Source organism: Amblyomma americanum, unplaced genomic scaffold (genome assembly GCF_052857255.1).
Source record: "Amblyomma americanum isolate KBUSLIRL-KWMA unplaced genomic scaffold, ASM5285725v1 scaffold_19, whole genome shotgun sequence".
In the NCBI taxonomy this organism is placed as follows: domain Eukaryota; kingdom Metazoa; phylum Arthropoda; class Arachnida; order Ixodida; family Ixodidae; genus Amblyomma; species Amblyomma americanum.
In genome coordinates, this window is record NW_027526491.1 from 1,349,443 (window position 1) to 1,362,883 (window position 13,441).

Genomic DNA, 13,441 nt, shown 5'->3' on the forward strand with positions numbered 1-13,441 from the left:
GCGTTTAAAAATTTTGCCACCATTCGATTAAAACTCGTGAAGTCCACAAGATGCGTTCTACTTGCATCAGCGCCTACGCGTATACCCGTTTTTCTTTGTTTCGCAGCGCATACGGGTACAACGAGCTTAGCCGAAGATAAATCTACGCACTGTCACACTCGATAGGAGGCCAGAAAGGAAACTATTTTAAGCGCGGTGGGCGTATGGCGCCGACCTCTGGTTTAACTCGGGTCGTGTTCGGCAACGCAGCCGTGGGTTACTAAAGATATGTGGACGGATTTTCGGGTATGGATTCCTATTCAGGTCGCTCTCCTTTTTGCCACCGACTCATGGAAAGCTAGTTTTTTGAGCGTATAACATTATGGTTCTTCGCTTAGACGGGGCATGCCGTGAAAGAAAACACGCACACTAACCACCCAAATGCAAGCTTTTATGCATCTTCGCATATGACATCGCTTCGGACTTCTTGACAACGTGGCTGTTAACTTGGGGGCACTGAGAGATTATCGAAGGTAGCCTCCTATCGGCAGATTACGGCATTACAGCGATAAAGAGACCACTCTCACCGCAAACAGACCTCAGAAAAAAAACAAGAAGAAATACACGTGTGGCCACCACCGGCGGATTTCTGAAGTAAACTGCATACGTCAACACCGTTTTCATTACGCGGAGCTCAGGGGCTATGCTACACCGCCATTCACTTCAAAGCAACAGCAAGCAGTCCGCGGTCTGCATGCCACGAGTTCATTTTAAAATTAAATATTCTCCGCCATTAATGTTTTTTGTTGTCCTACTAACGTTAACATACCCAGAAAGAGGCAGAGAAGTATTTTTGGTTAAGAGCAATAAATCACTAGCGTTTTCCTGTGTCCTCTAAGAGAAGGTCATCCACGCAGGCACAAAGAATAACGGTCTATTAAAGCTAGATTCAACACTTTTGCGAAAAATTTTTCTTTATACATCTGCTATTTCTTACCATGGAATAAAATGCTTACGTTTCTCGCTGAAAAAAAAACATAACAAAGGCTGATTACCACCAATGTGAATAAGCCCACAAAAATTGCCATGCCCATTTTCTATCATGGAGAGCTCGATGTCTGGCATATTCGTGGAGTGCTTCCAATGCAGGGATGAGTTGATTTCGGCGAATATATTAGTCAAGCAGTATGCGTTACATGGAAACTTTAGCCTTGCTGGCGCCCCAGTATTGCGGGTGCCATCAAGTCGATTTACACTATATTTTTCCCCGCTCTTTGTTGTTGGAAAAAACACCGCCGCTCGCCCTTTTCTCCAAGATCTGCCTGTCGGCGCTGCAAATGGTGGCGATTTAGTAGAACAGATTGAAAATAAATCTATGTGTTACCGGTTCAGTTTATTAGCTGCAAACATTATCCTCCGTTGAGTGTCTTTCTGTAATGAGCTATTTAGTTCGTAATCATCCTTTAGCGCAACCATGTTATACGAAGAAACGAACAGGAAGTATACAACTGTTCTTGTGTTCAATATGTACGTACATACCTAGGCGACGATTGCGCATTTGTCACTCAATATTTCTTTTCAACCAGAGTAGATATCATGCAGTCAACAGGGTTTCTTTTTTGTGAATGTTGCAGTGTTGTTGCGAAAATGATGCAAAGGTCTTTGTGCAAGATGAGTAATCAATAGAGCGGACTTTCTAAAGTGTGCAGCTGCGCTCGTTGGTGCAGATGTCGGATGCTTTAATATTCTTCTTTCTTGCAGATCTTTTCTGAAGACTCATTTCTACTACTACTTCTATCCATTCTACCACGCTGTGTGCTACTTCACGGGGTGTATAACATTCTTCGCCGTTGCCAGTTTCAAGAGGAGCAAGATGCCTAAGGTGAAATAATGAGAAAGCTTAGCTGGAGCAGTGGGCTGCGATCCGTGATCATTTCCCGGATGAGGTCTCTGTCTTCAGACTTTACTCATAAAATAGTGGGGATATAACAAGATTCAGGCTACATTAACTGAGTGCATGTACTATGCAAAAAAAAAAAACGTGCGACGCACACGCTGTCACCTTATGTGTATGGCACCGGCAGTTCAGGACGTCACCTTGCCCCGGCCGTTATAGTTGAAAGGAGAGTTAAGTGAACAATATTTTGATATAGAGTCGTGTATTTTGTTTGTTTGTTAGTACTTCAAAGCACCCGCTCAGGCCATTACATGAGGAGCGGACTAATACGTAATTTCATTATTTCTATGATGAATAACTTGAAGCGCTCACGGGCAGCATGGCTAACGGCTTCCGCGGACACGCTGTTCCATTTTCTTGCAGTAAGGATGAATAATGATTTCAGTTGTGCAGAAGTGGATGCTCGAGGTGGATGAACGACTCTCGGATTGCCCATGCGAAGTGAAAGGCAGTGTGCAGGGATAACAGATTGACTCAGTGAGGAATAATAGAACTTGGAGAAAAGGCAAATTCTGGTTATTTTCTCAGGGGATTCCAGACTTGAGGCGGAAGTGGGGGGGGGGGGGGGTATGTTCAATGCAGTAACGCTTGTATGATATGAATATTAAGAATATAGTAATTCAACCACACGGATTTTTACGGACTCAAGCGGTTTGGCAAGGGTTGTTTGTCGGGGGTCCTTAATAGAGCATGGATATTCCAGTTTAGGAAGGACTAGAGTTAAATAGGCGGACAGTTTAACAGAAGGTGGTGCAAGTCGGAGGTTTTTTTTACATAATCAAAGACGCAGTTAGTTGTTTTGGTTACGTTCTTGTCGGTGGTGCGACAAGAGAGATGGTGTGTTAGGCTGATTCTTAGATATTTTAGTAGATGGTGTGATACTGCGGCGCCACATATACTGTAGTTTGGTGTAGGACGTGACTGACGATGAGGAAATAAGATTAGAGTTGTTTTATTAACGTTTAAGTGCATTAGCCAGTTAGCGCGCCAATTTTCTCTAAGTTTTAAGTCATATTCCAGATGGTGGGAGTCCCTGTTTTAAGTCAATGGTACATGGCGCCGTTGTCAGCGAACACACGAAGAGTAGAAAATAGATTACTTGCGTAATCGTTAATGTCGACTAACAATAATAGCACATGACCTGTTCAAGGGTCTTCAGCCGGACGGCACTTAAAATCTTAGAAAGAAACGGAAAGTAAGTGGCTTTACACGTTTTGCTGATGTCGACAGAACTGCTTAGTACACTCTCGGCCACAGTGTAGGTGAGGCCGCTGAAATAAAGACGATTTCTGAGTGATGGCGCGTAAACGTTATTCGTGTTGTTTACAGTTGTAAGTATGAAAAATTCACGCGATTGTCAGTTGAAGCTGACGTCGTAGTAAACCCACTATATCCCAGCAGTACCCACAAATCTCTCAGTGCATATTCCACCACTGAAATTGGTCAGGGAGTGAGGTAGATTTGCCAGTTTGCGATGTCCCGCCGAATAGGCCCATGCGATTTCACCTCCGCTTCCGTTGGGGCGCTACATGTGTGCATCTATAGATGTGTCTTGTGTTGCAGCCCAATGCACGCTAACCGAAAGATGGTCTCCTATTTGTCAATATTATTCAATCTCTGTGACAACCACATGAACACTTTGAGTCGATCGTGAAGCCCGTACAGGGCGTCTGTAACATCACGGCTGGACCGCCCGCCTGCACGGTCACGGTGAACACAACTTCGTAACTACAGTGGTCCTGTCATTGCTGTTCATAGAGCTGCATTTATTCTTTCTGATAAAAAAAAATATTTGCAGTTTGAGGCATGTTTTGTGCACTAGCACAAGATGCATTGCTCGCAAAAAAGCCATCCTGTCTGAGAGTGAAGCCACGGAGTAACCCGGGTAAGCTCGTGTAAGCTTTATATAGCTTCGCGCAAGCTGCAGCCAATGGGAGGAGGACGTAGCGCTTGCTGCAACCGAGTGGAGAAAGGGTGCGAAGATGAAGAGCGAGAAGCGCGGTTTTGTGCACATGCGGATGCCAGAAAGAAGAGGCAGGTGAAAGATCAAGTCGCCAGAGGAATGTGTAGCGTAGCAAACTGTACGTCATGGACAAAGCCTGTCATTCGACAGATTACAAAACCGAACGACGTCCACGGTGAGCTGAACAGCAGCGCAAAAGAAGAGAGCGCAACCTGATTCAACCGATCCAATGGATATAGAGCTCTAGGAGAGATGCCAAAGCAGAGCGGCGAAGGCAGTATAACCTAGATAAACTAGATACGGAAACAGCTGAAGAGCGAGGAACGAGAAGACGATTGGGTGAGAAGGGGCGATTGATGAAGTCGCCAGAGGAACTTGCAGTCGAGAGGCATGTACAAGTAGCTTCAGAGACCACCGAACAGAGAGAACGTGAAGACTGGAACGTTAAAAAACGAGGAAAAGTAGTTATAATTATTGAATGAAAAACGAGTGGGGTGTCTTTTTGACCATAAATAGTGGAAAAGTATATATAGGGGTCCCGTAGAAGTATCTGCGGATATATTGATTGTTAAGGTGCAGTCTTAAGATATGAGGAAAAACTCCGCTCATAAGCAACTTCTCTTTGAAAAAATGCGTTTGTCCAGAATTTCTGGATGGGAAAATGTCCCCATGCATGGCGTTTTTCTTTTAGTGTTCAAAACATCTGAAATTCAACGCTTTACAAAATCAGTTTACTTTACCTGCCCTACAGCTTTCTCCTATTTAACGTGCAAGGGTGTCTGAATTGAGACGGTAAAAAAAATTCCATCGCTAGAGTAAAATGACTTGCCAGTGTGCATGGGCCCGTTCATACGTTGTGTACTCTTGATAAAGCGTGAATCCATGGCATCTCGTTGCCGCACACCCAGTAGCAGCGGTTGCTGTGAAATGTTTATTAACGGGATAGCCTTGAAGTCACTGCACTCCAGAAAACCCAGTGTCGGCGTGGTCGGCGTCGGTGTTGTGAGGGAAAAATCACGGGCATGGCTCTGGCAGGTGCTCCCCAGAGAGCAACCTAGGAGGCAGGTAGGCCACCTAGGTCACGTGACGTTGCAATGTCATCAAAACCTGCTCACCGGATAGTAAGCAAACTACCCACAGTGGCAAGGGGCAGTTTAATTAATGATTGGTCGCTCGGGAAGGTCGACCTGATCCGCATAAGGCCCACCGCTGGTAGCACCTGCCATTGTAGGGCTGTGGCGCATCCCTTAAATGCTGCACCACTGCGTCAGGAGGGGTATGAGGACTCCCAGGGATCTATGAATGTAAAGAAGAGGATGACCTTCTGTGTATATGGGAATTAACCCATTACGCTATCGCGTCATACCCTCTAGGCGGGGCTTAAGTGTCCCCTCCAGTTTTGCTTGTAGCTTATTGAGGAAGGCGTTGATGCAGCCGACGCATCACTAGCAAGCTGTGACATTGAATGCAACAACAATCTACCTGAAATAAAAGAAGTTTGGCAGCCAGAAACAACCGGATTGAGCCTGCACTCGCGCTAACCATTTGCACCAATTCAGCCTCCTGCATCTAAGAGTTGCGGCTTTCCCTCATAATTTGTAAGCTTTCTGCGGCAACTCGGTAGACCTACGCGCACCTCTAGGTACTTATACAGTAGCTCTAGCCCAAACAGCATAGGAGCGCTGCCTAGACGGGCCTTGAGGAAATGTAGTGCGGGACGCGCGTATGCGTGCTCTCACATGTCGGCATTCATCCAGGCTTCCTTGATTGCGGCAATCACGGCCGCCTGGATTGGGCAACTCCTTCGCTCCTCCGGTCTACGTGGCGGTGCCATGACGCACGTGATGCGCGGCCTTCTGGCCGAGGAATTCTGCCCGCATCACGTAGCCTCTGCGTCCGTATAGCGCGTGGGCCGCCGCTAACTGCCTGTGCGGTTCGCTGTGATGCCTGCCCCTCTAGGTGTAAGCGTCGTTTCGGTTCATGTGCCTCGGCAGTCACGCAAATACGTGTTGCCGCACTACAGAGCGATCGACAGCGACGTCGTTAAGAAACTTACACTTAGCGACCGATGATGCGATTCTCTGAACCAGCCGTCGCTGACCTGTCGACCTTGAGACGCAGTAGCCCCGTAGCGACAGTGACGTCACGTTAATCGATGACGCTAAAATGACCCTAAACGCTCTGAGGTGCAGCACGCTGCAGTTTTTCTAGACTCCCTCCCCCGGTTCATGTGTGGCAAAGAAGACAATGAAAAGCTGAACGCTTTTGAACCGACCGAGCGACCAATCGTCCATGTCGCGTTTGGTTAATGACTGCGTCTGGACCCGAAGGCAACGGCTGCTCTCCGGCACGTGAGGACGCAACGAGTGACTGAGTGGCTGACGCTTGTACCTGAAGTGTACCCGACTGCGAGTCATTCGACTTTCTTCCCTTCCTCCATGTCAGCATTAAGAGCAATGGCGCGAGAAAAGTTATTCGGCGACACAGATTGTAAAGTTCGCGTCGACTCATTTCAAGCCGAATTCGGCTACGCCCTTCCGCACACTCGTTAGCAGCCGCAACTCACCAGCGTAGGAGCGCTAGTACACCGTGAGGCATTCCAGTTGAGGGGCAAGGCAACAATAACACAACTGAGGTAAAGTGATTGAAAGCAATAAAGCAAGCAATAAAAAATACAACCATTGCTAAAACCAACAGCTTAGGTACAAAGGCAAAACTCATTAAAAGATGTTACGCACTGTTTAACCACGGTTACACCCAAAGGTCGAGAGATCGCATTTTTGCAATGTCCGAGGCCAAATTTGGAGGTTGCCATCGTGTCGGGCGCGCCTAATTATGATTGGAAATCGACTATGATCCAAATAGGGCAATGTAAAATTTCGGGGGTGGGTCTAATGTTGGTTGGGGAATCAGTGAGAAAGCACGGATTTTGTGCTAGGTGGAAGACGATGATGAGCTGGCAGTGTCGCCGGACGGAGCAGATGGGAGTTGACGAAGGCGGCGTACTGCAGTGCGTGCGCAGCGGTAGAGTGTGGTGCAGTTCAACACGGAGGTGTGCTCGCCTGGTGGTCTCGCACAGCATTCTTTGAAGCTGATCTGTTCCCACCGTGGCGGGTTCGTCTCCCAGTGGTGGATTTATTTCTTTTTCGATCTAGGCACATTTCGACCTTGTTTAGACTGAAGGTCCATTTCAGACAGCGGACCGGCCACGCGGTGTTGAGCATTGAGAAGGTGCATCGAGAAAAGCTATTGTCTAAAAATAAAATAAGAATGGCTGGCGGTTAAGCATTGCGAAGCACAAAATACTATGCCAGACCACAGTGGTTTGAGGGTGGACACCACCGCCATGTATATGAAAGTGCGATTCAGGTGTTACGGCCAGTTATGCGCCTTATCTCTTTTTTTCACCGTCAGTGCCAACTTGCGCAATATGCGCTGGCGGGCTGTGCTCCAGCTCCGCGTTTGTGTTGCATTGCTGTCAACGGGAACTCGCATTCCTCTAGAGCCCTGTTTTTGCCACAACGTTGTCTGCGCCAGCGCACGCAGCGCACCTCTCTGTGTCACTATACCGCCGCATAGCTGAAAGCGCGAATATCAGTTTGATACTTGAATTAGTTGATGTAGACCATGGGCACACACACGGTTTCGCTCTATCTGTAGCAGGGGCTTCAAAAGAGAAATATCGTTTACCTTCACATAATTTCATTCAACGTGCTGTAGAGGCTTACAAGTCTGAGTCGTCAAGGGGTCGCTACGCCTATTAGCTCAAGACTTGTCCGCTTACGATATCCAGTAGGACGGCGCGTCTCACAGGTAATGGTTCTCGGCTGCTGCAAATTTTCCAGGAAGTGTTGGTATGAAGCTGATAATTCGTGCGCTGAGTGTCGCGCCCATATACGACGTTACGTAAATGTTGGTTTATGCTGTCACGCAGAAAAATACAAAACAAGCCTCCCATTTCTGGATTAACAGCATGTTCTGAAAGCTGGTCATTTGAAGAAAAAGGTTGCGTACAATGCCAAATTTTTTTAATGATTACCGCCGCACTGAATATGCATTTCGACAGGCAGCACGTTTGAATTTTTGAACATAGGCCCTGAATATTTTTTACTGCAATTGGATTCAAAGGTTACCCTGCAAAGGTAGTCGAAAAAGTATTTAGAAAATTCCGCGCTCGGACTTCAGATTTTGTGAACAGCGCATGTAAATCCCCATTTGCGGGGCCTATTGAGAAAATAAATCAAATAAAGCAGGTGCATGTCACTTTCGTGAGCAGAAGCATCGAGCAGGCTGACCACTTTGCGTTCATGTCAGGAAACGGCCGTGAATATTCTTTATGCGTGTGGAGTTTTTACGTAACATGTATGCCACCTGCCATAAGTATAAATGCGACTGCTGAATAGACATGATTAAGAAAATGAAAAGAAGAAACCCGAAAGGGGAAACAAGGCTAATTTAAGATATCGGTATCAGATGTATTCACGAGGACGCGATTTTTAGGAATGAAGTAATGGTATTCCAAGTTTTGCAGGAGCGACTGAAACGACATTATTCACCGTGAAAGACGTTATTGTGAAGTATTCACGTTGCCTGGTTATGCAACACGAGTCTGTAATGCTCAAAAGAATAGAGCAGTTGCCGTATTATATCCAGAGGGAGAAGATTACTGATTTATGGAATGCATTTTGTACACAACCAATATCTCTTCAGGTGCTGCAGGCCACAGCATGGTGCATTGCTGTCGCCTGTGGGATGTGCTGTATCTTCATGAAGACGGTGTGGTACCGCACCAGAGACCCCACCACGGAGTTTGGAAAACTATCGGCAGCGTTCTTCGACCGGATCTTGTGGTCCATTTTCTTGGCCTGGATCACCCTCTCCTGTGCCACGGGACGAGGAGGTATTTACGACAGTTTAGCATCCCTCGAATTAAGGGGTGAAAACATATTTTATGGACACTGCAGATAGGAAATGCCACAATACTTCAGTGAGAATAAAAAAGTTGCGGTGCAGGCGAGGGAGCTCGTGAAAATATAGAGAGAAGGGGAAGAGCACGACATTGTCCATGTTTCGCCAGAAGTCTTCCTTTCGTAAAAATATCTCAGCGTGAAATGTAACAAAGTGGCCATTCAGCGTCAGTGTCAGTGTTATGTGAACTTTCATACGGGCCAAACTCTTTTACAGCGATGCTAAGTCACATACATAGAAAGAGTCACGCACTCATACATAGTCACTGAGGCGAGCGAGGCTAATTTAGGCAGAGGCTTGCAACGTTCTACGCTGCGACATATGTCAGTGCGTGTGTGGTGAGTGTGCCCATAGCAACAATTAGGCGAATGTTTTTCTTTGGCGGTTTTCACACTCAAGCGAAGCTCCGCGTGCAGAGCGGCTTCATAATTTCCTTAAAGTCCGGCATTTTCACTGTCTGGTGAAGCAAATTTCTACGCCCTGGACTGCAGGAAACTGATACTTTTGTCTTTGGATAGCCCCAAACTTAGGATATGCCGAAAAAAGCAGAAAAAAAGTCGAGTCTAGTACTGCCTAATTTATAACGTGGTCAGATACGAGGGCGGTAAACACCATATTGCTATTGTGCGCACACGTATTTATATTCATGACTGTGACGTGAACGATTGAAGAAATGCACAAAAAATGCAGCGAAATTTGTGCATTCATTCTTTCAAGGTGTAGAGCAACTCTACCGTTAGGCGATCAGGGTGCATGCCAAGTCGGGTTTTCCTGGCGTCTATGTTGACCTCGACGCTCTTTAGCCGTGTCCCAAACTCCATTATTCACAACGAAATCTCCTCCGATTGGCAGTGTTTTATACCAGCAAAATGACTTCCCTCAGGACGGATACGTCGACGCGGCCATTTAAATGTAATGCGTAATACGAGCTCGTTCTTAGTGCCTCGCTGTGGGTCTTGCCCAGCAATGCTCACCAGCCAGCACTACGCAGCTTCTGCCGTGGCCCACGAGACTCTGTCCTTTAGTCGTGGCTGCCGTAACTATCCCAATTGAGCCACCTCGTTATCACTGGGGCTATGGTACACCTTACCCCTTCTAGATATTCGCAGTGAAAGCACCTTGGGTGATGCTACGCCTCAACAAGCTTGGCGGGGTCTTCATCACGCATATCACTGTGGAGCAAAGATTGCTGCTTTTGTTTACTCTGCCATCATGTCAACTATAAGAGCTTGACCACCAAATTGAAATTACGAGAAAATCCCAACTATTGATAGAATAGTAAGACATGTGCTACGTTGCGAAAGAGTTTCCCAACTAAGCCTCGAATTAGCGCTCTGTGTAGAACGCTTAAGGCGCAGTTGTATTCATGAAACCCTCATTTGAACGTGCCGCGCAAAATGCCTGAGAATGTCCGGCACTATTACGACTATAGTCAAGACCCACCGCCGTCACTAGGAGGATGAGGCGCCCTGCTAGTCAGTACGTTGTCGCGGAGTCTCATCCCAGCCGCAGAAGCACCATCGTAATGAGGGTGAAATTCGAAAAACGCCCATGTGCTGACCACTGAGGGCTCCTCCAAAAACCCTAGGTGGTGCAAATTGCACCATATCCCTCCACTACGGCGTCCCCAGTAGCCCTGTTGGAGCTTAGGGACACTAAACCACCCATACAACACTCTGGCTTTTGCTAGAGCATCAGGTTTGCCTTGCTTCTTTTCTCCTTCTTTCTGCTTACCAAGTTTCCCAATGAAACATGCTCTTACTTTAGCCTTTAGAATGCCAGAGCTTCGGGCCATTTTGTGAGACATGTCTAAAGGAGGGAAACGAGACCTTGATAAGGACGTAAGGAAAGCTGCATGCAGATGAGACGAGCGCTACTATCAATTGCGCATGTTGCTAATAACACTCGTCATGTCTGCACCGCTCCTTGCGTCCTGTCTAAATCTTCTGTAACCTCCCTTCGACACATTAGAGCCTGAACGAAACATGGAATCGTTCAAACGACTCTAACGGTTCTCGTTCCTTATGACCACAGAATGTCGTTGGGCAATGCTAAACTTTCACTGCTGCTAATAAGGTGCTCCATGGTTCTCTTCTTTTCACCAGTCATGTTGTCTGTTCCCCTAGGCTTTCTCAACAAGTTCCTCTCATGGAGCGCCTTCACGCCTCTTAGCAGACTGGCCTTCGGCGTGTACATCATCCATCTACCCTTCATACACCTGTGCCTGCACATCTCCCGGGAGAGGATATTTTTTTCGCACTTCTCTGTGGTGAGTGTCTGGACCAAAAACGTTAAGCTTTTGAAGGTGCAGCGGTTAAATACACTGGCCAAGGACATCGTTACTTAGGCCACCGCATATCTATACCTAAAAGCAATCCCCTCTAGGCATTTCAGAGCATTTGCGAAGGGCGTGCTAGTACTTCCGGCTCACCGTTTCCGTATTGCTGTGCCACCATGCAGATAATAATGCGCATCGCGCATGCACAATCACCTATTGGCAGGCAACGTAGTTGCAACACGGCTACGAATCTTAAGAAATGTAATGCGGGCGCGGAGCGTGTCTAGCATGCTGCATAAAGGAATAAGTCCTTTACCGCTTCAAGAAAATGGGTATTACTCTCAGTGAATTTAAAAAAAAAAATGTTTTATAGCAGAGAACAGAAAGGTAGAAATTTGTCTATAATTAAGCAACGAGCATCGACTTCAGTTGCATCGCGCATACATTAGTTGCTGCCATAGAGGAATGTCTGGCGGTAGATTTAGTAGTGTACCATAGCGGCTATTTTCAATCGTTGAGTGCTTTCTGCTCCTTGGCGCGTTCTTCGTTCGTACATAGGCGGATGAGTTAGCGAGCTTATATGAATTTGCGCATTCTCGAGAATGTCTGTTTCGGTGGCCTTTCTTCTTATCCGTCATGTCCTTTCTAACTTTGTAAACCGCACATACCCGAGTTTTATTTGAATCACTTGAATAAAAGGAGCTAAATGAAGCCAACTGAACCACAAGAAACTCAAGGAGAGCCCAATAAATCCTGTAGAGCCCAGAAGAATTTCAACGAGTTTTTTTTCTCAATATCAAGTTTTGTGCTTCGAATCTCTTAACAGCACAAATTAAACTTCGGTCATAACCGGGTAAATATCTTCATTGCTACCGCAATATAATGACATCTTCTGAGGGCACCAAGCGCTCTAGCAAAGAGAGTTCTTGCGAAAACCCTGGAAAGAAAAATAATTAATCTGAAGCTTTCGGCTTGACTCAATTTAGGACTTACATTAATTGAATAGCAGACACTCAAGAGTCAGAGTGATTGTGATGCGAGTGCAGAAAAAGACACCAAGCATTCGATCTCCTGTGCCTACCCTGCGACCCCAATGCGCAAGGAGGACGGCATATGTTCCAGGTACAACACGACGTTGCCAGGTTGCATTCTTTGCAGAGTCGCGCCGATCGCGGAAGCCATCAGGCTGAAAGTGCTTGCTTAGCATCGTACGTATCGTTTAGCATGAATGGCGGTATACCTGTCGGGCATCATCAGCGTTCCACCAAAATATTCCTGACTGTACCTTTCGCGTGGCCAGGTGTCTCCTGGAAAAAAGCTTTCAATTCCTTAATTGTAGAGTAGATAACAAGATATACCTCTATGTATTTATTTCTTTAAAAACACGCTGACAGAGGCCGCCGCTACACATTCAAAGCCTTAAGCGTCACTAGAGGCGCCAAGTTCAGCGATCTTATTCACTGCCTGCTCTTTGAGGAAACATGGTGGTTGCAAAAGTAGAAGAATTCTCTTCTGAAAAAATCCACCCTGGTGGCTCAGTACCTTTGGCGTTCACCTGCTGATCCCAAGGTCGTGGGATATAATCCCGTCCGCGGCGGCCGCATTTAAATGGAAGCCAAGAGCAAAAATGCCCGTGTGCTGTGAATACGTTAAATAACTGAATTAAGGTCTGAATTAAACCGGAACTATCCTCTACGGCATCCCTCATAGTCCATGTGTCGCATCATGGCGTTGTACTCCTACTACCAACACTGATCTTCTGGAAAGAGAGCGTCTGCTCAATTACAACAGCATCCCTAGCTAGTCAGGCTTTTCACTCGTTTCATCACGTGCTAATTGGCACCGTACGTTTACACGCAAAGTTTAAAATGAAATTTCTTCACAGATCACGCACTTTTACAATAGGCATTTGCTTGTAAAAGCCTGCCACAGCCTTACCCTTTGACATTGCTTTATTTACTGCTTGTCCACACAGCATTTATTTTTACATTATCTTCAAGGCACCATTTGTCCGGTATAGTATATATGTATCCTAATCAGCATTTGTTCTCTTCAGTAAACCTAAAACAACACCGAGACAATACTAAGTGCAAAACTTTTGGTAAGGAATCCGAACTTCCCAGAACGAAAAAGTATGGTCGTGTTCTCGGGTCATTGTAAAGTTTGAAAAATACAGGCAGCCTTTGAAATAAACACATGTTGTGTGTCTCGACATCTTTTGTGTACGCTGAAAAAAAAACGTTTCACCAGTTCTGCAGATTCAAAGCAAGTCGAGAAGTTTATCTCTGAAGAAAAT

At 46.2% G+C, this 13,441-nt stretch overlaps 1 protein-coding gene across 3 annotated transcripts in view; it reads left to right on the forward strand.

The window, feature by feature from the left end:
• The window catches only part of LOC144111932 (ankyrin repeat and BTB/POZ domain-containing protein 1-like), a 34,645-nt gene that overhangs the window by 20,378 nt on the left and 826 nt on the right, over positions 1-13,441 (forward strand). For all 3 annotated transcript variants that reach the window (XM_077645020.1, XM_077645021.1, XM_077645022.1), the window contains 3 exons: positions 1,741-1,861; positions 8,610-8,799; positions 10,994-11,136. In XM_077645020.1, coding sequence (XP_077501146.1) covers positions 1,741-1,861; positions 8,610-8,799; positions 10,994-11,136 — 454 coding nt within the window. The remainder of the gene's footprint in view (positions 1-1,740; positions 1,862-8,609; positions 8,800-10,993; positions 11,137-13,441) is intronic.